This window comes from Ahaetulla prasina, chromosome 4, assembly GCF_028640845.1.
Source record: "Ahaetulla prasina isolate Xishuangbanna chromosome 4, ASM2864084v1, whole genome shotgun sequence".
Lineage (NCBI taxonomy): Eukaryota > Metazoa > Chordata > Lepidosauria > Squamata > Colubridae > Ahaetulla > Ahaetulla prasina.
Genome location: NC_080542.1, coordinates 24,477,017 through 24,502,683, shown reverse-complemented (window position 1 = coordinate 24,502,683; position 25,667 = coordinate 24,477,017). Strand labels below are relative to the sequence as shown.

The 25,667-nt window shown below is 41.6% G+C and overlaps 1 protein-coding gene across 7 annotated transcripts; it reads right to left on the bottom strand.

The window, feature by feature from the left end:
• Nucleotides 1-19: 19 nt before the first annotated feature.
• On the bottom strand, nucleotides 20-24,500 carry LOC131196910 (neuronal pentraxin-2-like). Of its 7 annotated transcripts, XM_058180373.1 has the most exons (5): nucleotides 15,863-15,993; nucleotides 4,968-5,148; nucleotides 3,143-3,390; nucleotides 2,824-3,003; nucleotides 20-2,740 (listed from the first exon to the last, which is right to left on the bottom strand). In XM_058180373.1, the coding sequence occupies exons 2-5, from the start codon at nucleotides 5,113-5,115 to the stop codon at nucleotides 2,531-2,533; spliced, it is 786 nt and encodes a 261-aa protein (XP_058036356.1). In that variant the 5' UTR covers nucleotides 5,116-5,148; nucleotides 15,863-15,993; the 3' UTR covers nucleotides 20-2,530. The 7 variants fall into 7 exon arrangements, with proteins under 7 accessions (XP_058036356.1, XP_058036355.1, XP_058036357.1 ...); XM_058180372.1 differs by lacking the exon at nucleotides 15,863-15,993 and having other exon boundaries at nucleotides 4,968-6,674; XM_058180374.1 differs by lacking the exons at nucleotides 4,968-5,148; nucleotides 15,863-15,993 and adding an exon at nucleotides 4,711-4,961.
• Nucleotides 24,501-25,667: the final 1,167 nt, after the last annotated feature.

The following is a 25,667-nucleotide window of genomic DNA, read 5'->3' as shown; positions in this document are numbered from 1 at the left end:
TCCAATCTCCAATTTGGCGCCCTCCAGACAACTTGGGAATGGAACTGCATCTCCGAGAATTCCAAGTAGGCAATGCTCTGAGGACAACAATTTTAAATCCACATCATTAACTAGACCATGAGCTTACTCTCCTAAAAATAGGCTGTTTTGGGGGCATGTGGGATGTGGTACTATACTAGTAGCTAGGGTACTTATAAATAGTAAGAAGAAAGACACGTGGAGAAGGTTTGTAGTTTCTTTGGCAAGTTTATTGCATCTGGTTGCTATAAGAAAATTCAAGACAATTAAAATTATGCACCCCCATCCTTGAATAAAATAACTACATTCTCTCAAAGTGAGGCAGGGCACCTGTTATTTGCAAGCAAAATCTACAATATGGAATTATAGGCTAAAAAGATTGTGTGCTTCTACACATCTGTATAAATATGCAATAGAAATTTGGTGTTGTATGCTATGTCTAGTTTTTATCTTGCTCCTCTCCAAAACCAAACTTTTTAGATCCCCTCCATTTTAATCTAGAACAGATATAATACGGAGGATTGCTATGATCAGTTGCTCAGCAGTGCAATTAATTTAGACTGGATTTAATGGTTTACATTATTTGTTTCCCCTACCTTAGATGGTCATCTTTATTAAAATACCGGCCTCAAGATAAACTAGTTCTGTAGCATTTGGAGGCTTTATTGCTTCTTTTTTTAACTAAAATTTTGCTCTGGCATTTTTACTGCTGCTGCTGCAAAACTAAAGCTGATAATTTTATAACAGTTATTTTTTATAGCATATTCTTAGCAAGTTTAGGCACTGATCAGGTGCTGATCAAAATTGTAGTGCAAGGAGAATTCAGACATCACCTAGGAATATCCACACTGAATACTGGATATATTTGTTCTTCCTTTCAAGGATTTAGATATTCCTCAATGAACCTTTGTCTTTGTCCTCTATATATAGTGCTGAAAACAACACCACAGAAATGCTCTACCCACCCACCCACTCCTGCATATCAAGAAGCTCTATGTATTCAGCACAGATTTCTACATGACTTCCAAAAATTTTGAGCCTTGACATCAGTTTGCACAAATGATGTTATATTCCTTTGTGCAATATGAATTGTGCTGTATTGACCCTAACTCATCCTTTCCGTTTTCATAGGTCTCCAGGGCTTCTTCAGTCACCTTTAACATAGATTGGGCTCAACATCTAACACAAGTATTATACAACTATTTTTGCTGTGATACAGAAGAATGCTGGCCAACATGGTTTTCACAATGATGCATAATAGCACTTTATGATACTTGCAAAATCTGACATGGCTTCTAGAGCTGGTTAACATGGGCTCCAATTATGGTTCAGTCCAGGTGCAGATCTATATCCAGGTTATATTAGTTGATTCACGGTTGGAACATTTTTTTTCAAGCATGGCTTTATTCAAATTTAAAAGAGATATATACAGTACATAAATACTATTTAAATCAATGAAGGGTAGGGGGAATGGAAAGAGAGGCAGAAAAATGGTGAACTCAGAAAAATATAACTTAGATACTAAGAGATTAATGTACAATGTTTCACACCCTTCCTCTAGACCTGACTGGGTTTTTGGCAATGATTTCCTGAGAAGAAGCTAAATGTCTACTAAGCTGGTAGAAAATATCTGAACAGAAATGCTGAGATTTTTTTAGTCATATGTATAATCTATAAAAAAGCCATTGACATTTTTATTGTCCTCATGAGCCATTCTGGTGTGTAGAACTTACATGGTAGAAGATTAATGAATGAATTTTTGAAAATCTTTGAGAATTTGATAGATTGATTATTATAGTGCTCATCTCACCTATATGACTCTAGAAATCTTGCAATAAATAAAATACATAATATAAAAAAATTTAAAACAGATAATAGTTGGGCATCATCCAACCAATTTATCTGGTAAGGTGTTCATCTATTTCTTTAAAGAAAGAACATTCAGGAAAAAGATTCTGGAAAAAAATATTAACAAATCCTTTTTCCCGTTCCTTCATTGAATATCCCAAAAGTAGAAAACTACTAGTCAAAAATAAGATTTTGATCTATCATAAATATCTTCCTAATGGACCAGTGTTATATATCAAGGCCTTGAAAATGAAGTGTCCTATTGGACATATTGTCTTCATGAGGAACTTTATTTTTTTATTTTTTTTGCTCCTGCTCCTACATTAAGAAAATCCCAATACACAGTACAGGTTTATCATGTGTGGAAATGTTTCTTATTTTGAAAATTGCTCATCTTCATAAAACGTATATTCCAAATTATACTTCACGATATTTCTGGATCTTAAGATTTTCCTGCCTGCATACAAAACCACTTTCTTTTTGTTGCACATGTGCCAAACACAAAAGCCCACATTGTTTTGTCGAGGAACCTGGAAATTTTGATTTCCCAACCCTTCCTACCACTGTATGAAATAAATCTTAAAGTCCTCCCATGCTTTGCCTTTAACCATTAAGTATCTTTCTCTCCCAGAGAATATTATGTCCATGTTTATTTGGTTGATTCTTAGTGGCAGGCATTATATGGTAGTTTGATCACTCCTCTATGAAGTTCTATAGTGTTTTCAGTCCAATTGATAAGATCACCACCAATGGAGCTACTGCAGGTCGCCATCTTGTAAATTTCAGCAGGTGTCACAATATAGCTCCACATGTTGAAATCTGACATTTCCCCAATGAAAGCTTGAGTGGCATCAAAGCGGCCACCAAGAGTATCCTGTGGAGGAAGAGTGCAATAGATATGTATTCAGAAAAAACATGCACAATAGTGACAGTACGTAAAATGAGAGGCCTATTTACCTGCTCCTGGCCTAGTATGAAAACACCGCCAGGTTTCACAGGATGCCAAGGAGCCAGGTTCTCCCCAGTCCCTCTTTGGACACCATCTTGGTAAGATTTCCAGATGCCGTGCCGAGTTGACCATGTCACACAGATGTGATGCCATTTGGCATCATTAACTGCCAATGGCAAAGTGGCAACCTGCAAAGCAAGGACAGAAGAGCTCAAATAAAAGTGGGAATGAGCAAACCTGAGGGTTATAAACATGGCAAGGTACTGAATTGAACCCCTTCAAATATATCTGCTGCACAAATAAGCAATTATGAGATATTTCTCCTACCTTATCATTGATGAGCAACTCCATTGGGTTATTTCCCCATTGAATAAGCACCACTTCATTAGCTTGGTTGGGCACTGAGTAGGAGAAAGGTGTGCCTATCCCTGGGGATGAAGTTGACTTGAGCCAGAGACAGATGGAAAAGGCAAAGATTTCATGTTGCAGAGTGCGCTTGATCTTGATATACATGTAGTTTGTGCGAAGAGGGAAATCCACATGAAAATGTTCGGAATGCTTATCTGCCTTGTTCCCTGGAGGTCAGAAGAAAGCAAAAATGTGGTACTATGCTGCAACACAGGGAAATGGCAAGGAAGTGGATTATCCATATACTGGCAGCTGATCTGCTGACCTATTAAGAATTGATTCTCCAGGCTTGCTATGCTCTTTCCATTAATGGAATCCCATGACCATTATCAATCAGGCCAAAGTTCATGAACTTTACCAAATTTTCTTTCTTTGGTTATCTTGCCTCCATTTCATTCTCTCTGACACCTTTCTTGATTAAGATTTTGTGACAAAAGGGTCATAAAGGAGAGCACTTGTATCTTATTCTTTATAAAATACTTTGCACTACATAAACATTGGTAACATTCATCCATCCATCCATCCATAGCTGCCAAAACACTGTCATTTGGTTTCTATCACTATTCAAGCTCATCTCTGCTCCACATCTATCATATGTGGCTGATTTTATGACTAAGCTATATTTTCAGTCAACAGTCCCCCCCCCCTTTTTTCATTCTGTCCATTGGTTTGTCTCTGCAGTAGGATAATGAGATACTTAAAATATTCCTTAAAATATCATTCTCTTCTAACCATCTTGGTGCCCATCACTTTTCCTGCTGATTATGTAATTATACGCTACGCAGATTCTTCAGAAATGCAGAAGCAAATAAAGTATTATTAAATTATTAAAACCAAGTACTTGAATCTACATTTTCCATCCACTGAAATATTCATTAACATATTTATGTAGACTTCATATTTAATAGTGGTTTTTTTTAAAATCAAGATTAAATTAATATAACCTACATACCCCTTGAAGTTCTGGGCTTAATGTTTGTCATAATCCCTTGTCACTGGCTATGTTAATTGGGTCTGAGGAGAATTAAAATCTAAAATAGGTTAGAGTGGGACTATTCATATTCAAATTTCAGCATGACTGGGAAAATGCTTTGAGCCAGTCACTGTCTCTCAGCTTTAGTTATCTCATAAAACCAGTTGTGAAGATGAGGAGAGCTTTTTGAGAGAAAATGAGATAGAAAAAGCTATATGCAAACGTTAAATCACTGAAGTTCTCCATTTGCTTCAGATCTAATTATATCCTGCTGTCAGCCTTCTCCAATTCAGCGCCTAACCTACTAATCAGGCAGTATGATCCAAAATTTAATGTTTGGGAATTTGTGAATTATAGTCTCTGATAACTGGAAGGCTTCACTAGGAAAAATTTTCTCATTTCTCCACAAACTTGGCAATAACCATCTAAACACCTGGCTTCTTCATTGTCCATTTACTTGTCATTAAACCCACCTTTTATTATTAGTTCTTTTTTAGCAGTTTATTCAATTTACCTTCCTTCCATCTATCCATCCATTTTTATTCTTGAATATGGACCAAAGTCTCCTTTCTCATTCTGGGAACACTACAGTTTCTTTTTTTCTTTTTCTTTTTCTTTTCTTTTCGTTTCTTTCTTTTTTTTTCTTTTTTTGATACCTTAAACATTAATTTTATTACTACAGAGCTTTGGAAAGCATCACAAGATTGTTTTGACTTGCAAGAAGGTTGCAACACTACTCACCTGGAAACTTAGGTTTAGTCACTCACTCACCTTTCTCCACCGTGCGTCCATGTGAACCATGCCTTTGTCTCATCCCTGTTGCTTTTGGTATGCTGGGAGTCTGATGTTCTGAAGTGTTGGATTTCTCATGGATCTGGTGCTCCAACAAGCTGATCTTTTCCTGAAGAGTATTCCACATGGATGTGGAGAAGGTTGAACTATTCCAATTGTGCTGAAGAATTCAGGGCAAATGCTCATGTTAATAAAATTCTGCCATTTCTCTAAACCTTTCTTAGACCACTTGTAATGTGCTGCCTCTCTCCCTTCCTTAAAAGTCCATCTGAAAGCCATTATTAAGCATTTGGTCCAATTCCTGACTCCCTGTATGTTGGCCAAGCTGAATTTTAGATTGTATTTGCAAATAATTGTATGTTTTCTTCTTGCCTGAAATGAGATTCCCATTAATAGTGCCATTTAACCCATTTGCAATGCAGTCATGTGCTCGTCTGTTTAGTCTTCTTCAGCCCAATGGGTCTTCCTTCCATTGCAAGTATGTAGAGGATGCTAAATTTAGCCACTTTCCTGGACTAAACCTGCCACAGAACAAAGAACCTCCTGGAGCTCCAGAAAGAAGTTCTGCTAAAAGGAGGGACTTTTACTAGTTTTGCAATAGCCACTCTATGCACAAAAAGTTAATCTTGAATAACTTTGCTCTATCTAAAGCTTCAACAAAATCAGAATTGAACCCAAGCATCTTACACCCTGTGCATGTGTGTGCAAATATGTGTGAATGAGTGAAAAAGAGAGAGAGAGAGAGAGTGTGTGTGTGTGTGTGTGTGTACATCCATCATGTTTCTTCATTTTTAGGTAAGCAAAGTTATGACAATTACAAAGCAAGGAATAAAAAATTAAATTAATTAAAAATTAATTGACTTAAGGGAAAGAAAGAAAATATAGTAAAGTCTAGTTTATACAAACACCATTTACTAGAGTTCTCGATACCTTTCCCTCTTGAAAGCTACCCCTCCTTCCATCCCATCTGTATTTTTTTTTTAATCCCTCGGCGTCCATCTCCCTCTGTAAAGTGACTCCCACCATTTTCTTCATTGCTGCCTTTCATTCGTTGGATATTGATTTTCTCAACCAAGAGTTGCTATTGATAGTGCAAGGGAGGCTAAATAATTATGTTTAAAATCCCCCTTCACCCCATATATTTTCCAGAATAACACTATGGTAGGTAGGCACTTTAGACAGATTAGAAGAAGCAGCAGGAAGATTTGTTGTGAGTAGCTAATTCTGGTAGAAAATTGAGTGTGTGGGGAGGTATTTAGCTTTTAAAGAGAAGGTAATAGCGTTCTTTAGAATTGTTTGCTTTGATCATGTAAAGCAGAACAAGGAAGAAGAGATGATTAAATGAAGAATCTGATGGAACACGAATAAAAATGCTTACAATAATTGCTGGCTGGTCAGCATTTTGGACAAATTAAAAAATGAAGGGATAAAGGTTGTAAATGTGAAGATGAGTATGAGGATTGATGGATAATAAACTATGTATTAAGGGATACATGGATTTGAGAAAATAGATTAAGTGCAATGAGAAGGATAAGTTAAAAGCTAATACCTGTAAATGCTCCAGTCTCTCCTTCAGGGATTTCAACATTCTCTCCATCTGATGTAATGCAGCAGATGCCTCATTGGGTGGATCTTCCATAGCATTAGTTTGAGCAGATGTAGGTGCCTTGTCAGAAGAATCATGAGTGTTGTGCCCAACCTGTGGTTCGTGGTTCCCAGGTTGTGCAGTTTGATGATGCTCATTCTCTTGGGCATGGTGGCCTTCATGGGGATCTTGATGGCCAGTATCACGGTGTCCCCTATGTCCATCTTCATGGTGAGATTGGTGGGCATCCTCATGATGTCCCCTTTGAGCATTATCATGATGGCCCCGATGCCCACCTTCGTGATGGCCGTGCTTATGGTTATGATTCTCTTCCTGATGACTTCCATGGTGCTCACTATGTCTCCGGGAATGGGTTTCACAGCGACTCAGTTTGGCTGTCAGTTCTCTCACGGTCTCTCTCTGGTCAAGGATCATTTCCTTTTGATGCACCACTGTCTCCCGCAGATGCAGGATGGTTTCCTTAGCTTCTTCTAGAGTCCCTACCCAATGGCCATTGCCTGCACCATTAGCTGCGCCTCCATGTCGTTGATGGCCATTTGACTGGCAACCATTATCCATATCCAATGGCATAGGACTGCAGATAAATTTGGGTAAGCCATGTTCAGAGGCTATCAGTAGTGGGGAAAAGATGAGGCAGAGCAATGTCCAATGCATTGTGATCACCAGAGGTAAGATGTTTGGTGGATGGGAAAAGGGTAGGAGTGGGGATGGAAATGGACAAGCCAGTTCAGGATAAATTAGAAGCAGAAGAAGATGATAACTTCCAGAAAGGCCAAGTCTTTACAGCTTGAAGAATCCTATTGTACAACAGATTTCAATCCTGCACCCATCATCCAGATCTTCTCTTAGATGACCAATAAAATTCCACCAGAAAGAAATTCAGCCTCTATCAAGAAGGAGATGCAAAGATCTTTGACAGAGGAGAAGATACTCTAGATGAAACTCTTCAAGTCATGTTTGGTTCACCAAGTCACCAAGTCTTCAATACCCACAATGGCTGGTTCCATTGTCTCAGAAACTGAAGCTTTTCCTTCTTCCCAAATATCAATTTCTTGCTTCTCAGCAGAGCCAAACTGCCAGCAGACATCCAAGCACTATAGTCAGGTGGGTTTTTCTGCCTTTCCTTCCTGTCTAATTTGCCAAATCCACTGGTGATGAGGAGCAAAGCATCGTTTCCCTTGGCGACTGAGAAATTAATGGGCTTAAAGTGTTACAGCAAAGCTTTTGCCTTCACTGCCTACCATCTCTTCTCCGTTGCTAAGGCTTCTAGCCTGGCAGCCTATATATAACCCCTCCTGAGAAGCTAAAGCTTCAGTCGGAAGAATTAAGGTATCAGCCAAGGAAAAATAAGCTAAATCCAAGCTATGAAATTATTCCTCATTTTCTCTTCTAATTACAATTATTTACCCAGAATATATCAGAATATACCCAGAATATATAGCTTCTGCCAACCTAGCAGTTTCGAAAGCACGTAAAAATGCATGTAGAAAAAATAGGGACCACCTCTAACAGCGTTCTGTGTGCCTTTGGCATTGAGTCATGCCGGCCACATGACCATGGAGACGTCTTTGGACAGCGCTGGCTCTTCGGCTTTGAAACGGAGATGAGCACCGCCCCCTAGAATCGGGAACGACTAGCACGTATGTGCAAGGGGAACCTTTACCTTTACCTTTATATCACTCCCAACTGGATTTAGAGTATGTGGAACTCCCAACAATAGGAAAGACAATTGTGTCAAGTAGGTAAGACACACACATACACCTGTATAAATGCGCAGCTAAATGATCTACAGACAGATCCTGCTTTTCTACTCAAGGGCCTAATCAGGTAATTTTAACTATATGAAAAACAAAGCATTCTGAACAAAAATATAAACATTACATTCTCAATACTAAATTATTGGTACATTTATCACAATGTATTCCACTACTTAGGAAGTTCAGGACACCTCCAACATGATTTGTTTCTTTTGAAAGCAAGAGTTTTCAGCAGTCTGAGAATAGGATAACTGGCCCACAGGTGAGTCTGTGCTTGCTAATAATCCTGATGACCATTGTAATGTAGACTTAGAAACTCTTCTACCAAATTCTGATTTCTCCTAGATGAGACAGTTCATTTACCATATTGATAATTTGCATTTTTTCCCCTCTACAATTCCTAACTTCAGTAGAATAGATCATTGAATGCTATAATTAATATAAAGCTGAAGGATTATTAACCCAATTAGTTTCACCCATTTTAAATATAGATGTAAGTTAGACCCTTATGCTGTCTTGTATATAATGTTATTTATTTGATTGTAGGATAAGATAGTCCCATATAGATTGGGATACCCATCCACGATCAATGGAAAACGTAATCCTTTAAACAGCCACCCAATTTAAAATGAAAAGACTCACAATCTAGATTCGGCCATTGGGCATTTATAATAAAGAAAATGAAATATACAGATTGGAATAGGACAACATTTAATATGTGTTTCTTTAATTTAATCTTTGTTTCTACTGCAAAGAAATGACTGAAGAGTATAATATTGGTATGAAAGAATATCAAGGAATCCAAATGCTTCTTTCTGGAACTTATGCCCATATAAATCTCTACAGCAGAGCAGCGTAAATTAAATCATAGTAATTTGTTTTCATTGAATGTAATGTGATTCAATTGTCACTAACTTAATCTGGATTTAATCATAATCAAGGTTTAACATATAGGTACCACTTAGGGTCAATTTAACATCTAAGATTAAATATAGACCAGAAATAGGAATCAAAGTACAAAGTTATTTCTTTTAAAACTCATGTTACCAGACCATTTAAAGTGGAATCTTTTAATATAATCCAGCTGTAGTTCAGAATTTTGAACTGTGACAAGCAACAATCTTATTGTATTATTATGAATATAAATTAACTTTTGAGGATAATTAATTTAATAGCTGGAATAGTAAAGTGTACAATGAGCCATAACATACGGTTGTAGTTGATTGGTTGGAAAGTGCTGGCTCCTGCATGAGTCAATCTACACTATCTACACTATGATTGGTTGCTGTGGGTGTAAAGGGAGAGTTTTCTCACCCTTCCCCCATTTTTTTTCTTCTGCATGCTCTGTACTCTGTTTTGATTTACCTCACAATGTTCCTGACTATATTGTCTGCTGTAAATATAAATGTTAAATATATCTATTTAAATAAAACTACAACTTCGTGCCAGTGTCTCTGAGTTCATCTGGAAACCTGCTGCTCAATTCCCTGGCAGACTTTTAAAAAAAAACTTCAATTCTTATTCATGAAAATTTTGTATTTTCTTCCCTCAATGTATTTTTGCTACCAGTTGGGACCATAATTATTCAATTTATTTATTTTATTTATTTATTTTATTTATTTGATTTTTATACCGCCCTTCTCCCGAAGGACTCAGGGCGGTGTACAGGCAAAGTAAAAACAAACAATACAATATACAGTTTAAAATACAAATTTAAAAAACTTATTATAATTGGCCTAAAACTTTAAAATATATAAAAACTAAAAACCCCTTTAAAAATTAGTGGTAAAAAATTTAAAATCAATAAAATTTAAGCCAGCCCCGCGCGAATGAAAAGATATGTCTTCAGTTCGCGACGAAAGGTCCGAAGGTCAGGTATTTGGCGTAAACCCGGGGGAAGCTCGTTCCAGAGTGTGGGAGCCCCCACAGAGAAGGACCTTCCCCTGGGGGCCGCCAGCCGACATTGCTTGGCGGACGGCACCCTGAGAAGTCCCTCTCTGTGAGAGCGTACGGGTCGGTGGGAGGCATGTGGTAACAGCAGGCGGTCCCGTAAGTACCCAGGCCCTAAGCCATGGAGCGCTTTAAAGGTCGTAACCAAAACCTTAAAGTGCACCCGAAAGGCCACAGGTAGCCAGTGCAGTCTGCGCAGGAGCGGTGTTATACGGGAGCTACGCGAAGCTCCCTCTATCACCCGCGCAGCTGCATTCTGGACTAACTGAAGCCTCCGAGTGCACCTCAAGGGGAGCCCCATGTAGAGAGCATTACAATAATCCAAGCGAGAGGTAACGAGCGCATGAGTGACTGTGCACAAGGCATCCCGATCAAGGAAGGGGCGCAACTGCCGAACCAGGCGAACCTGGTGGAAGGCCCTCCTGGAGACGGCCGTCAAATGATCTTCAAACGACAGCCGTTCATCCAGGAGGACACCTAAGTTGCGCACCCTATCCTTTGGGGCCAATAACTCGCCTCCAACAGTCAGCTGCGGCTGCAGCTGACTGAATCGGGATGCCGGCATCCACAGCCACTCCGTCTTGGAGGGATTAAGCTTGAGCCTGTTTCTCCCCATCCAGACCCGTACGGCTTCCAAACACCGGGACAGCACTTCAACAACTTCATTGGGGTGGCCCGGGGTGGAAAAGTACAGCTGGGTGTCATCAGCGTACAGCTGGTATCTCACCCCGAAGCCACTGATGATCTCACCCAACGGCTTCATATAGATGTTGAACAGAAGGGGCGAGAGGATCGACCCCTGCGGCACCCCACAAGTGAGGCACCTTGCGGTCGACCTCTGCCCCCCTGTCAACACCGTCTGCGACCGGTCGGAGAGATAGGAGGAGAACCACCGATACACGGTGCCTCCCACTCCCAATCCCCCCAATCGGCGCAGCAAGATACCATGGTCGATGGTATCAAAAGCCGCTGAGAGGTCTAATAGGACCAGGGCAGAGGAACAACCCCTGTCCCTGGCCCTCCAGAGATCATCCACCAACGCGACCAAAGCTGTCTCCGTGCTGTATCTGGGTCGGAAGCCGGACTGGAACGGGTCTAGATAGACGGCTTCATCCAGGTATTGGGGTAGCTGTCGCGCCCCAGCACTCTCTACAACCTTCACAACGAAGCGAAGGTTGGAGACCGGACGATAATTACCCAAAATAGCTGGGTCCAGGGAGGGCTTCTTGAGGAGGGGTCTCACCACCGCCTCTTTCAAGGCAGCAGGGAAAACCCCTTCCAACAAAGAAGCGTTGATAATCCTCTGGAGCCAGCCTCGTGTCACCTCCTGAGTGGCCAGTACCAGCCAGGAAGGACACGGGTCCAGTAAACATGTAGTGGCGTGAAGCCTCCCCAACCACCTGTCCACGTCCTCGGGAGCCACAGGGTCAAACTCATCCCAAACAGACTCGACAAGACGTGCACCCTCTCCCTCGCTTGGATCATCCCAATGTCGGTCCAGACCGTCCCGGAGCTGAGCGATTTTATCGTATAGATAACCACTAAACTCCTCGGCACGTCCCTGCAGTGGGTCGTCCCGCACCTCCTGATGAAGGAGGGAGCGGGTCACCCGAAACAGGGCGGCCGGGCGGTTATTTGCCGACGCAATGAGGGTGGAGGCGTAGGAACGCCTCGCCTCCCTCATTGCCACTAGGTAGGTCCTAGAATAGGACCTAACTAGTGTCTGATCAGCTTCGGAACGACTGGACCTCCAGATGCTCTCTAGGCGTCTTCTCCGGCGTTTCATCTCCCTCAGCCCCTCGGAGAACCAAGGGGCCGGACGAGATCTGCGCCGGGCCAGAGGCCGTGGGCCGGGCCAGAGGCCGTGGGCCAGATCCTCAGGGAATGGCCCAAGCTCCGTCATGAACCTCTCGGGGTCCATCAGGTGCCTGGGACGGAACCAATGTATAGGTTCCGTCTCCCTGCGATGGTGAGTGGCGGTTCGGAAGTCTAGGCGAAGGAGAAAATGATCGGACCATGACATCGGTTCTGTTACTAAATCATCTAATTCCAGATCATTTAACCACTGTCCAGAGATATAAATCAGATCCAGCGTGCCTCCCCCCATGTGTGTAGGGTCATCGTTTACTCGAATCAGGTCCAAGGCCGTCATGGAAGCCTGGAACTCTCGAGCTGCTGTCGATAACAAGCCAGCTGATGGCAGGTTGAAATCCCCCATGACTATCAGTCTGGGGGTCTCAACCGCCACAGCGGCTAGAACCTCCAACAGCTCGGGCAGGGCTGTGGTCACGCAGCAAGGAGCCAGGTACGCGATCAACAAGCCCAACTGATTCCTATGGCCCCACCTCACATAGAGGGATTCACAGCCGGCAATCTGAGGAACAGTGGCCTCCCTCGGCTCTAGATCTTCCTTAATAACAACCGCCACCCCCCCACCCCTACCTTGGGCCCTCGGCTGATGAAATGCTCGAAACCTGAGGGCACAGCTCAACAAGGGGACCCCTCTGGACCCAACCAGGTCTCCGTAATGCCCATAAGGTCCATGGACTCCCCTGAATAAGATCGCAAATCAGGGAGCTTTATTAACCACGGACCGGCATTACATAACATCAACCAAGATCCAAGCTCTGAGGACCATGGCCGCCCAAGGAACGGGTGGGGACTGAGGGGCCGGAGCACGTGACCGCTTTAAGACACCGAGCACGTGCCCCCAACTCTCGATACGCCCCCCCCCCTGCCATATCTGCCTCTCCCACTTACCGTACAGATTGAACAACCCTCTAGTCCTGGAACAAGACCCTCCCCCCCTGCCTTCAGACCAGATGTAGAAGTGCCGCGAACAAGCACAGGGGCTGGATCCCTCCCCAACGGGTTAATCCCCCCACCCCTCGTATCCTCCTCCCTTAAAAGACCCCTTTTTAAAAACCTATTTAAAAATCCCCAAAAATTCTTCTTGGCCGCATGCCACCTCTCTGGGTCCCAAGACCCTTCGTTAAGGTAGGCTCTCGATAGCCTAGAGGACCATTCCTGCGAGGCGGGGGAACCCCGCAGTTGTAATAGGTCGGTGGACGAATATCTCATGAGAATATCAAGTTCAAGACAGCAGAAAGTGTACATCCCAAGCCGGCATAGATGTTAAGCAAGTTCTAGGCCCGCAGACTTGTCCACTTCGTCCCTATCCTCATCACAGACGGAGAAAGGGAGGCTAAAAAGCCAAACCCACAATCCGTTGAAATCCGGGGAACAAAACCGGCCCAAGTCCAGATGATCCAGGAAACAGCCAAGGGGACCAGAGGTCCGGCCAAATCTAATGGCCTCCCTCCTAAAAGTTGGTACAATAATATCCTCCTCGGTTGCCGACCGCTAAGATGACAAAATGTCCCTCGGAGACCCGGGCTCACTCTGTCCTGGGGAAGGGGCTCATACAGTTCGGTGGTCAGATGGAAAGCCACACATAATACCATTGCCGCTAATGTTGTCACTGCCGCCGCCGTTCCTATGGCCGCCATTAATCACGCTGGATCTGTGTTAAGTTCATGATCCAGCCTGCCGCAGATGGAAATCTTGAGCATGCCGCCAGTGTGCCGGTGATGAAAAAAAAAAGCCTAAGCCATTGATAGACATTACGGCGCAGGCTAGGCCTAACCAAGAGTCAGCTGGGGGGGGGGAATGGCCGATCTTCGGGCCCTCAAGAACTCAAGCCCGCACGGCCCTCCACACTGCCGCTGACATTGTGCGCGGCCAGGGATCGAATCAGGGCCTGTCCGGGCGGCTACCCCACCCCGAAATGGCCGCCGCCATCCGCTGATCCGCTGACTCACCAATCGGTAGAAATGCGGCCCAAGATCTTGCCACTGCTGGAAACTGCGGCAGGGGCTAAACATGCCCAAAAGTCAGCTGGGGGGGGGGGGAGAAACGGCCGATCTTCGGGCTCTCCAAAGCTCCGGCCCGAACGGCCCACCACACTGCCGCCAGCATTCTGCTCACGGCCGGGGATCTCCAAAGCCGGTCCGGGACGGCTGCCCCAACCCCAAAATGGCCACCGCCACCATCCGCTGCTTGCCCAGGTCTCCGGCCCCGCTCTCGGCAGCCGAGAGACCACCGAGGTCCAAAGACCTCGCTCTCGACTGCCGGCATGTTGACCGACCTGGGGCCGAAGTCCACGCAGCCTGGCAAGCGGCAAGCGGCACAGCGGCATCACGGCTGGGAACACCGGCCGCTGCCTTCACGAGCCTCAGAAACCATCACAAATAATTCACAAACCATCGTGTGTGTGTGTGTGTGTGTGTGTGTGTGTGTGTGTGTTTAAGTTGGTACCTATCAGCCTATTTTCTTTAAATTATTTTAAGACGAAAATAATGTTAAAAAATAATCGTAGCCACGTTCTCCCTGGTTTCAGTTACTCAGTTACAGTGAATGGTGTGACATTGAGTTGTCTCTCAGAGCCTAAGGCCCCACACAATTTGGTCCAAAATATATCTTCAGCCTCAGGATCTTCAGGCCAAGTCAGGTAGCTCTCTTGTTTAATTAGTTTCCTTAGACGATGATAAGGGGACAACCTAGAAAATAACCAAAGGATTGGGATTTTTTTTTTATTTTCCTCATCTCAGACAGAAGAACAGCCATAAATAGTGTGTAAGGAAAAGACACGCTGGACCACCCCCAAGCCAACTGTTGGGAGGATACTTCTAAATTTAGCAGGACAGCAACTGCTCTCTTCTGTTGTTCTTCAGCAACTGATTGTAAGTGGGATGCCATCTTGAATAGATATTGTAGACCAGTATTTCTCAAACTGCAATTTTAAAACATGTGAACTTCAGCTCCCAGATTACCCCAGTCATCATGCTGGCTATGGTATTCTGGGAACTGAAGTCCATATTTCTTAAAGTTGCAGAATTTGAGAAACATCACATAAACTTTTCTTCCACCCCCAAATAGACATATATTTATCTCTCTTTTAAAACCATCTCCGAACTGGTTATTATCATCCTCATATCAGATGCCACAAAAATTATATAAATTAATGTTCGGGTAAAGATTTTTGTTATCATCATCATTCACTTCCAATCACTGGATGACTGCAAGTTCTAGCATAGTCTCTCCCGTTGTACTTGGGCTGTTAACTCCCAGGATTCTTAGGTACATATCTAGAGAGTGCCAGGTGGAGAATCTGACCTACCATGAGGTTCGAGAAAATCTCTGCCTAGCTACATCCGCTTTCCATCTTTAGTTGGAACAATGAGGATTAGCCAGATACCCTCCAGGTGGCTCGGTGGGACAGGTGGGGAAAGCTTTATCATGGAATCATAGGACTGGAAGGGGCCTTGGAGGCTTTTTAGTCCAATTCCCTGCCCAAGGCAGGAGTTATATAGATACCTTTTTTCATTATGGAAAAAGTTATCTCCTGCTCATTCTTCCTTTATCCAACCTTCTGCATCCTAATTGCACTCTTCATCTCACAAATATTTTCTTCCCACTAAAATATAAGTAGATGAAACTCCTGCTTTATATTACAATCTTTTTAAGACCACCTTCACGAGGATCAACTGTTCCCCACTCACCTGTAGTTCGGAATTTCTTCCTTAAAGACCACCACCAAAGGGTCATATCCATGATAGTAGATATTGGAACAGGCAAGCTGAATTTCTAAAGAACACCATTCACTCTCCAAGTAATTTCTGCTCACCAGACACAAAGTCTTACGGCTTCTGCTTATTCCATTCTGCACATTATCTATATAGTATTGTCCAGGGGCAAAATCTCTAGGCCCAAAACAAAACCGGAAGCAGGGTTCATGTTGTTTTTCCAGCTTTTCCAGGATGTTATCAATCACCCATTTGTAGTCATGACTACAGCAGGAAATGTAAGCATCATATTGGTAGTCCCGTCCTTTGGGGCGCAGTTGGTTGTAGCCCCAACCTCTGAGGAGATAAAAAGCATATCGGAAAGTCCATCCTAACTTGGCATAGATCAAAGATGGAAGCAGGAACAAGAGGATGGTAACTGTGGTGGCAATAAATAAATACATTTCCCAGTTCTCAAAGCAGAAGGATAAGTCTTCATCAGCAAAAAGACGATTAGTCAACCCAGGACCAAAGCAATAATAGCTATCCAGCAAGGCTATTTGAACATTTGGCACAGATTTTGACCAGTTTTGGAACCATGCATTCTCACAAGAGCATATCAGTGGATTTCCAGAAACATCCAAATACTTCAGAGAGGGAAGTTGACCAAACATTTCTTTACTGAAGTTCTTCAAATCATTGTTGCTTAGGTCCAGCTGTTCCAAAGAGGTCAAACCAGAAAAGATTTCTTCAGATAGATCTGGGATGGCACTATCTTCTAACCAGAGATTATGTAGGTTAGTTAATCCTTGAAAAAAATGTGAATGGAGTTCCCAAAAGCCACGTTTCCCTGGCTGGATTTCAGAGAGGTCTAGGGATTCGAGAGTGGTAAAATTGATAAATGAAAGGCGGGAAAGCACACTGCTGGGGTTTCCTTTCAAAGACAGAAATTTTAGATTCTCCAGCCCTTGGAAAAGTTTATCTGGTGAGTGGATTGGTAATTTAGGTGTCTGAAAACTAATATCCAGTTTCACAAGGGAGTGGAGACCCTGAAAAGGGCTTGGAGTATCATATTTGTTGTAAGTAAAGAGACGGTTATAACTGAGATCTAATGTTTGCAGCTGCTTCAGGGGTTTAAAGACTGACTCAGAAAACTTATATATGAGATTTTGATCCAAGGCAAGGTATTTTAGAGAACTGAGGTTCCGAAAAGCAGAGCTCTGAACAGTCAAAATTCTATTTCCTGAAAGCAAGAGAGTCTTCACATGCAGGCGTGAAAAGGCATAATCCTTGATTCGTGTAATGCTGTTAAACCTCAAATCTAAAAACTCCATCTTACGAGCATAGGTGAAAGTGTCGCGGGTTACAGCTGTGATCTGGCAGGTATGAAGAATAAGTGTCCGCAATGCTGCCATGCCAAAAAAAGATTTTGTTTGTAGATTGGTCAGGCGGTTCTTTGATAAGTCCAAATAGCTTAAATTCTTCAAAGCAGCAAAAGCATAATCATCTAATTCATCAATGTCATTTCTACTCAGGATCAGGGTTTGCAATGGTAACCCTTTCCCCCAAGTACTAGAACGGAGTTTCAATATCTTGCACTTATCCATAGAAAGATACTTTAAGTTCTGAAATGTTTCAAATGTTTTATTTTCCAGGTACTTAAACTGTGAGGTAGACAGAGTCAACCAGGTGAGGTTAGTGCAAGAGCCCAACTGTCTCAACTGAGTATAGCTAAACTTGGAACGTTTGATATCCAAAGAAATTAAGGATGGAAAACTTTGGAAGACAGAGCAAGCTACTGATAAATTTGTGCTTAATGATGGATGCATACTTGATAAATGCAACATAGTCAGGTTAGGAAGGGATATGTTGATAAGCTCAGAGACCTTTAGAAAGTTTGAGTCTAAAGACAGTTCTATCAAAGCAGGAGTGGATTGAAAGGATCCAGCTTTCAGTTCTGACATATTATTAATACTTAGGTCCAGTTGTTGCAAGCTAGGAAAGGAACAATTGGACAAGTCTAAACTGTGAATGACATTTCTATTCAAACTGAGATTCCTCAGGAAGGGGAAACTGAGCAAGGAAGGACCAGCACATGGGGCAGAGATGCTATTGTTACCCAGATCCAGAATGGTAAGTTGGGACAAGTTTTTTACACCTATAGCAATCTCTTGAAAACTGGAGAGTTTATTGGTGGAAAGAATAAGTTCCCGAAGAGCCAACTGGAACATGAATGAACTCGGATGCACTGTGGCAATTTTGTTATTATGCAAGTGCAATACACAGAGATGTTTCAGGTTGGCTAACAAAGCAGGACCTATAGCAGTCAGTTGGTTCCAACTCAAATCTAGAACTTCAAGGCCTTCCAGACTTTGAAAGGTGTTGGGTTCAATGTGTGATATGTTGTTATGATCCAGATACAGTTTCAGTAAACCAGGAAGGTGGGAAAAAGTGGTAGAATTCAGCATTTCAATTAAGTTGTGGGAGGCATTGAGCCAATAAGTCACATTTGGCAGAGAAGCAATGGCAGAATTCAGGTTGACGATGGCATGGCCAGTACACACAGCGAGGCCAGTTCTGTTAGGGGAAAGGACACAATTCTTGAAACCAAAACAATCCACATCCCATTGTATCCATGTGAGGAGGAGTAGCAGTATGCAAAGTTTCAAGGGAATCTCGTTCAAAGCAGGCATAATGATAAAAGCATTTGGCATGTGCGCTGGCTTTAGGTTTACTGTGGGCTTCATCAGTGATCATGAAAAAACTTCATAGGTCCTGAAATAAGAACATAAAATATTTCTGGTTAGTTAAAAAGAAAGTGGAGAATAGACATGCTGGTGCATAAGCAGTGACCTAGATTTAGCCACTTTATATATACTTTTTATTAGATACAGGAGTTTAGCTCCCACTTACTTTCAGATGATTGTTATTCTAACAGAATAACAGAGTTGGAAGGAAATCTTGAAGGTCTTCTATTCCACTGTTCCCCAACCTTTCTGGGTTGATGCTTGGTGGCCCTGTGCCAAGGGGGAGGCATGGAAGAGGGGATGGTTTTGTGTGAGGGGTAGGCACGCATGGACACACACACACAGCTTCATTTGTGTGAGTTGTGGCACCTGCCACGAGCACTAGTGGAGCTGCAAGCACCAGCGCTTGCCGCTCACATGTGGGGCTGCAGGCATGTACACACTAGCCCACCACTCATGCGGCCTGGTTGTGGATAGGCCATAGCCTGGTAGTAAGCTGCAACCCACAGTTTGGGACCCCAGTTCTAGTCCAACCCCCTGTTCAGGCAGGGAACCCTATACCATTCCAGACAAATGGTTGTCCAATCTCTTCTTAAAAACTAGCTAGATCCATATTGAGTGGGATTTAAAACTAAGTCAAAGCTAATGTAAATAATGTAAATAAGGGGCGTGCATAAGAGCACAAAAGTGCCTACCGTTCCTGTCCTATTGTTTCTTTTCATTATATCCAATTAATATAGTTATTACATACTTATGCTCATATATATGCTTATATATTATATAGCTATTTCATTTCATGTTAATGCCTATATATATACCAATATGACAAAATAAAAAATAAATGTCATTGATTTCAATGGCAGCATAAGTAGGTCTGAATCTGGGTGCAACAGTGTCATAAAATGGCAGATATGTACCATTCATACAGACAACTGGGAAATAATTTAGATTTTTGCTGCATTTCAAAATACATCACTTTCTGGCCAAATATTATTTGCTTAAGTTAATAGTTCCTGATGTTTGTTGTCTCGTGATTAGAGACTGTAGGGATTAGTGCTTTAACAAACGACATCCATGCCAACTGAAGAAGGTGACCTGATGGAAACTTGCATTATGGGAAAATAGCAAAATGCATAGTGGACATTGAAATGAGTTAGATAAAGATACAGCAAATATTATATTCATTCCAGCCCAGTAGTAGTCAACCTGGCCCCTACTGCCCACTAGTGGGCATTCCAGCTTTCATAGTGGGCGGTAGGGGTTTTGTCTGATACTGAAGCACTTTCCTTTTTTTTAATTTAATTGACTTTTTAAAAAATTTTCATAGCATTATTTAAAAACATTTTCATTAGGTTTTCATAAAATTCCCCGTGACAATTTAAATTTCTGAAAATATACTATTTGTATCGCCTGCACATAAGTTTTGTTCATGTTACGTAAGTGAAACTAAATGGCGCTATAGTACGATCACAAGCAAAAGAGCCTTGTCCCAGAATAGCTCGCGCATCTCCCTCCACACCACCCAGCTGTAACAGACAAGCAGAGCTGGTAGCCAAAGCCACCCCCCAAACCCAATCCATGATGCGTGAGAGGCATGCGCAGACAACGATACACGGTGCATTACTGTGGAACTGGTGGACGGTTAGAAAATTTTACTACTGGTTAGAAAATTTTACTACTAACAGAGATACAAAAGTGGGCTGTAGGTATAAAAAGGTTGACTACCCCTGTTCTAGCCTAAGTGTCTGATATGCGATTGTAGAACAGATAGCTTCTTAGAGTCTTAGCTCTTTTCATATTACACAGGTCGTCCTTGACCTAATAAGAGTTCTTTTAGTCACTGGTCGAAGTTACAACAGCACTGAAAGAAGTGACTTATGACTGTTTTGCATACATACAGAACAGATTTTGACTTTATTTTTTTTATTGAAAAAGTTTTTACAAAAATTTTCACCTCCCTTTTTCCCCTCCCCCACTCCCCTCCCCCTCCAAAACCTCCTCCTCCCCACCCCACCCCACCCCCGACTCCCCAGAACAAACACAAGGTATAGTTCAGAAGAAAAAACAATCATTCGCTAAATTTTCCCTAACACAAATTATAATCCTCCCCTTCTTCTCAAATCCTAACTTCCCCCATACAACCGGTACCGGAACAGGCTTGTAAGTGGATCACAAGCTTCCTAACAAACAGGAAGCAGCAGGTGAAGCTAAGCAAGATCACATCAAATACCTGTACAATTAGCACAGGGGCCCCCCAAGGCTGTGTGCTCTCCCCACTTCTCTTCTCTCTGTATACCAATGACTGCATCTCCAATGATCCATCAGTTAAGCTACTGAAGTTCGCAGATGACACAACAGTGATTGGTCTCATTCGAGACAATGACGAATCCGCATATAGACGAGAGGTCAAACGACTAGACTTGTGGTGCAACCAAAACAATCTGGAACTGAACACACTCAAAACCGTAGAAATGGTGGTAGACTTTAGGAAAAACCCTTCCATACTTCCACCTCTCACAATACTTGACAACACAGTATCAACAGTAGAAACCTTCAAATTTCTGGGTTCTATCATATCGCAAGATCTCAAATGGACAGCTAACATCAAAAACATCATTAAAAAGGACAACAAAGAATGTTCTTTCTGCGCCAACTCAGTAAGCTCAAACTTCCCAAGGAGCTGCTGATCCAATTCTACAGAGGAATTATTGAGTCTGTCATTTGCACCTCTATAACTGTCTGGTTCGGTTCTGCAACCCAACAAGAAAAACACAGACTTCAGAGGATAATTAGAACTGCAGAAAAAATAATTGCTACCAACTTGCCTTCCATTGAGGACCTGTATACTGCACGAATCAAGAAGAGGGCCGTGAAAATATTTGCAGATCCCTCGCATCCTGGACATAAACTGTTTCAACTCCTACCCTCAAAACGACGCTATAGAGCACTGCACACCAGAACAACTAGACACAAGAACAGATTTTTCCCAAGGCCATCACTCTGCTAAACAAATAATTCCTCAACACTGTCAGACTATTTACTGAATCTGCACTACTATTAATCGTTTCATAGTTCCCATCGCCAATCTCTTTCCACTTATGACTGTATGACTATAACTTGTTGCTGGCAATCCTTATGATTTATATTGATATATTGATCATCAATTGTGTTGTAAATGTTGTACCTTGATGAACGTATCTTTTCTTTTATGTACACTGAGAGCATATGCACCAAAACAAATTCCTTGTGTGTCCAATCACACTTGGCCAATAAAAAATTCTATTCTATTCTATTCTATTCTATTCTATTCTATTCTATTCTATTCTATTCTATTCTATTCTATTCTACAAATCAGAGATACATCCTAATCATTCAAAGGCTATCTGATAACTCTTAATCTGATATCTATTTTGCGTATATTCAATCCATTTTTTCCATTCAGTTAGATATTTTCTTGTGTGGTGTCTTTCAAAAAGGCTGAGATTTTAGCCATCTCAGCCATATTAGCAACTTTCAATATCCATTCTTCTATTGTAGGTAACTCTTTTTTCTTCCAGTATTGTCCTATCAGTAGTTGCTTTGTTTAATAACAATTAAATGGAATCACAATTCTAGGATTAGAATTAATCAGTAATAATAATTGCACCCCAAATATATATGGCTTAAGAAGGAGTAGGGACTATTTAGATGCTCTCCCCCAAGCAGTATAGTTTCTGGAGCAGACAGATTTATGTAAGTTGCTTAATTTGAAAGAAAACAAATGTGTGGCTTTATTTCTTCTGTTTGGAGAAAGATAAATATGGAAGTAAAGACTTAAGAAGTAAAAAAATTCTCATTAAAATTAGCTTAAATTGCAGTTTCATTCTTGGCCTCTGCTTAAGTGATATGTTTTTCTAGTAACTCTAATTGTACAGCCATGTACATACATGACAATACAGGTAATCCTTGACTTATGACCACAATTGAACCCAAAATGTTCGTTGTCGGGCAAGGCAGTTGTTAAGTCAACGACCTTTTTTGCCACTGCTGTTAAATGAACCATGTGGTCGTTAAGTGAATCCACTGACTTTGATTGTCGGAAGCTGGCAGGAAAGGTTACAAATGGTGATCACATGACCCCAGGACAGGGAAACTGTCATAAATAGATGCCAGTTTGCCAAGTGCCTGAATTTGAATCATAGAACCATGGAGATGCTGCAATGGTCTGTAAGGGTAAAAAACAGTCATAGTCAACAGTTGTAACTTTGAATGGTCCCTAAACAAATGGTAAGTCAAGGACTACCTGTATATAAACCAGGGGTGAAATGTTCCCAGTTCGGACCGGATCGGCTAATCCGGTAGTGATGGCGGCGGGTGGTTCGGAGAACCGGTAGCAAAAATCCCTGCCCCCCCCCCATGCCCAGCTGAGCCGCACGTTCATCAGAGCCTTTTTTTTTACTTTTAAAAGCATTTGTTTACAACCTCTTCAGGCGAACAGGTTGTAAAAAAATGCTTTAAAAATTAAAAAAAAAAGATTGCGCACCACAGCTGATCACCCCCCCTGCGCACACTGTTCTACCTACCCAATGCCTCCTTTTGGCATGCACTGCACACACACAACTTGCATTTTGTGTGCATGTGTGCAGCCAGCGAACAGGTAGTAAACCAGTTCAGATTTCACCACTGATATAAACCACTGAAAACCTATGATTTAAATTTAAAATAATAATACCTACAAATAGAAGTAGAATGACTGTGGCACAAGAAAGCAAACATACCATCAATAATAATAGGCACTTCGGATGCAATCAGAAGCATCACTTGAACATGACTGGCATTGACAGAATCACCACCAGTCAATTGCAGAAGGCAACTTTACTTGGAACACCTTACATTCTGTGACCTTTAATACCCTCAAACAGCATCTGCTTATCCCAGGTTCTTGGGAAAGAGTTGGGAAAAAAATGCCAAATCTAGTCTAAATATCTGAATGACTATGCAACCAACCATAATAACAAAAACCAACAGAGGGGAAAAAACTGCAACATCAACCAAAGCAAAAACCAGAAGCAGGAAACACAACGGCGAGAAGCGCAGTATAAATTTCCATTCAAGTAAAAAAAGAGAAAAGATACAAAAAAACCCTGAAGTTCTAAAAAAACTAAAATGGTTTTCAAAATAACTGAATGCATAATCAGGGCTACCGCTTGGCTAAAAGGACTATATAGTAATGTAGATGGCATGCAAGACTCTCTGGGGACAGCAACCAGTATATAACTAAATAACCATCCCTTTTAAGGGCATTAACAACACTTTTCTGCTTTGGTGAAAGTAGAACCTCACCACAGCAGGTCAAATGTTGGTTGATGAGTATGACTAGAAGAGGACTTCAAGGCAATGTGGTTGAGTGAATTCAGAAGAGTCACATACCAGGGACAGACACATGTCCTGTAGTTGGTGTTGGTCTTCAGTCAACACAGAATGGTCTGCAGATTGTTCTTTTATTTCATAGATTTCAGAAATCAAAGACTGGTAAGGATTGTCTGACAGCAATTGTCCCAGGACCAAAAATCCTGTCTTTATTGTACCTTTCCAGTAGTGGCTGTACAAACTGCAGGCAGGGTTAAAACAAAAAACAAACAAAACAAACAAACAAAAACCATTTTGCTTTAGCCTCCCCACTTCCTCCTTACCAACTGAGCCTGCATAACACCAAACTTCGGATCTAAATCAGATTCTGCAGAATGATTGGTGAACTGGATCTATCTATCCTTAGACCCGGATCTTCTTTGATCCTTTTTGTAGTAGCAGTGAAACACTTTCTTCTCTCGTCTTCTGTATTCACTCTGTCATTTGGAGTGAAGAACTTTCCACCTTAGAAATAGCTTCAGTTGGGTGCCCTTGGAAAGTGAAACCACAAACATGTACAAAAGAAACACTTCCCTTGATCAGAGGAGAAGGAAATGACATATTTTCTGATTGTCGGGAATAACCCTGCGTTGTTTTCTTTCCCCCCCCCCCTGCTATAGTTCCTCTCAGATAATCCAAGTTACTGATTATTTGGTGATTTAGAACAAAGCTGCACCAGTAGAATAGCTAAATAAAAAGTTGATGTTGAAAATTATACTTACTTGCATGGTAGCCCTGCAAGAGAGTAAGGTGCTTGTGTTATTAAAGATGCAAGAAATATTCATGGGGAGGTGGGGGGTGGGAGGGCAATCTGTTAAGCATGAGATTTCAGATAGAAAGAGACAGACAGACAGATATAGGCAGAGACAAAGGCAGAGGTAGAGATAAGGAGATTTTCAACAGAATAGAAAGCAATACAAATGTTGACACTAAGAAGAATAAAGAAAAAGAATAAATAAGTGAACAAAACAGAAAAAATATGTAAAAAAGAAAGAAAAATGTATAAAGAAGTGGTTTTTGATCTTTCTAACAGCAGTTATAAAGGCGTTTGTACCTCTCTCTCTCTCTCTCTCTCTCTCTCTCTCTCTCTCTCTCTCTCTCTCTCTCTCTGAAATTGCAACATAATTTCCTTCTTTCTGTAATCTACTCAAATAACCAAATCCATAAATCACTTTGGGGGGGGGGGCGTGTTTTTTGTTTAAGCAAGAAGCCCAGAAGGAGTTTCCAGTCATTAATAAATTCAGGAAATTCTCTAATGTTGCCATCCCTGCTAGTTCTGTCATCTTCACCAACCATTTCTCTACTGTGGGTATTTTAAAATCTTCCCCTTTTTGCGCATACAGTAATCTTATGGCAGAGATCATTTATAAAAAAATAATCTTCCATGTTTCTTTTCTAAACAATCTGTCTTTAAAATTCTTTGTATTGTTTTATGTATTTGAACCCAAATTTCCTGGCTTTTTTATATATGTTAAGCATGGGATTCTCTCAATGTTGCCACTCAAACTCTCAAGAATATACTACAAATTATTTTTTTTCATGTCAAATGCTCCAATTTTTCTAACATGTTACTTTTTAAAATGTTTGTACAGTGTGCGTGGTTGTTGTTTTTTTAAGCAGAACTACAATCAGGAATAATCTTTTTTTTTTTAGTTCTCCCATATCCA

Excerpts from the sequence above, each read along its gene's own strand:
- LOC131196910 (XM_058180368.1), bottom strand. The coding sequence starts at position 18,612 with ATGAAGCCCACAGTAAACCTAAAGCCAGCGCACATGCCAAATGCTTTT. Across the intron at positions 14,861-15,862 it reads GAAGAAATTCCGAACTACAG|GTTGTCCCCTTATCATCGTC; the intron begins GTGAGTGGGGAA and ends GTTATTTTCTAG.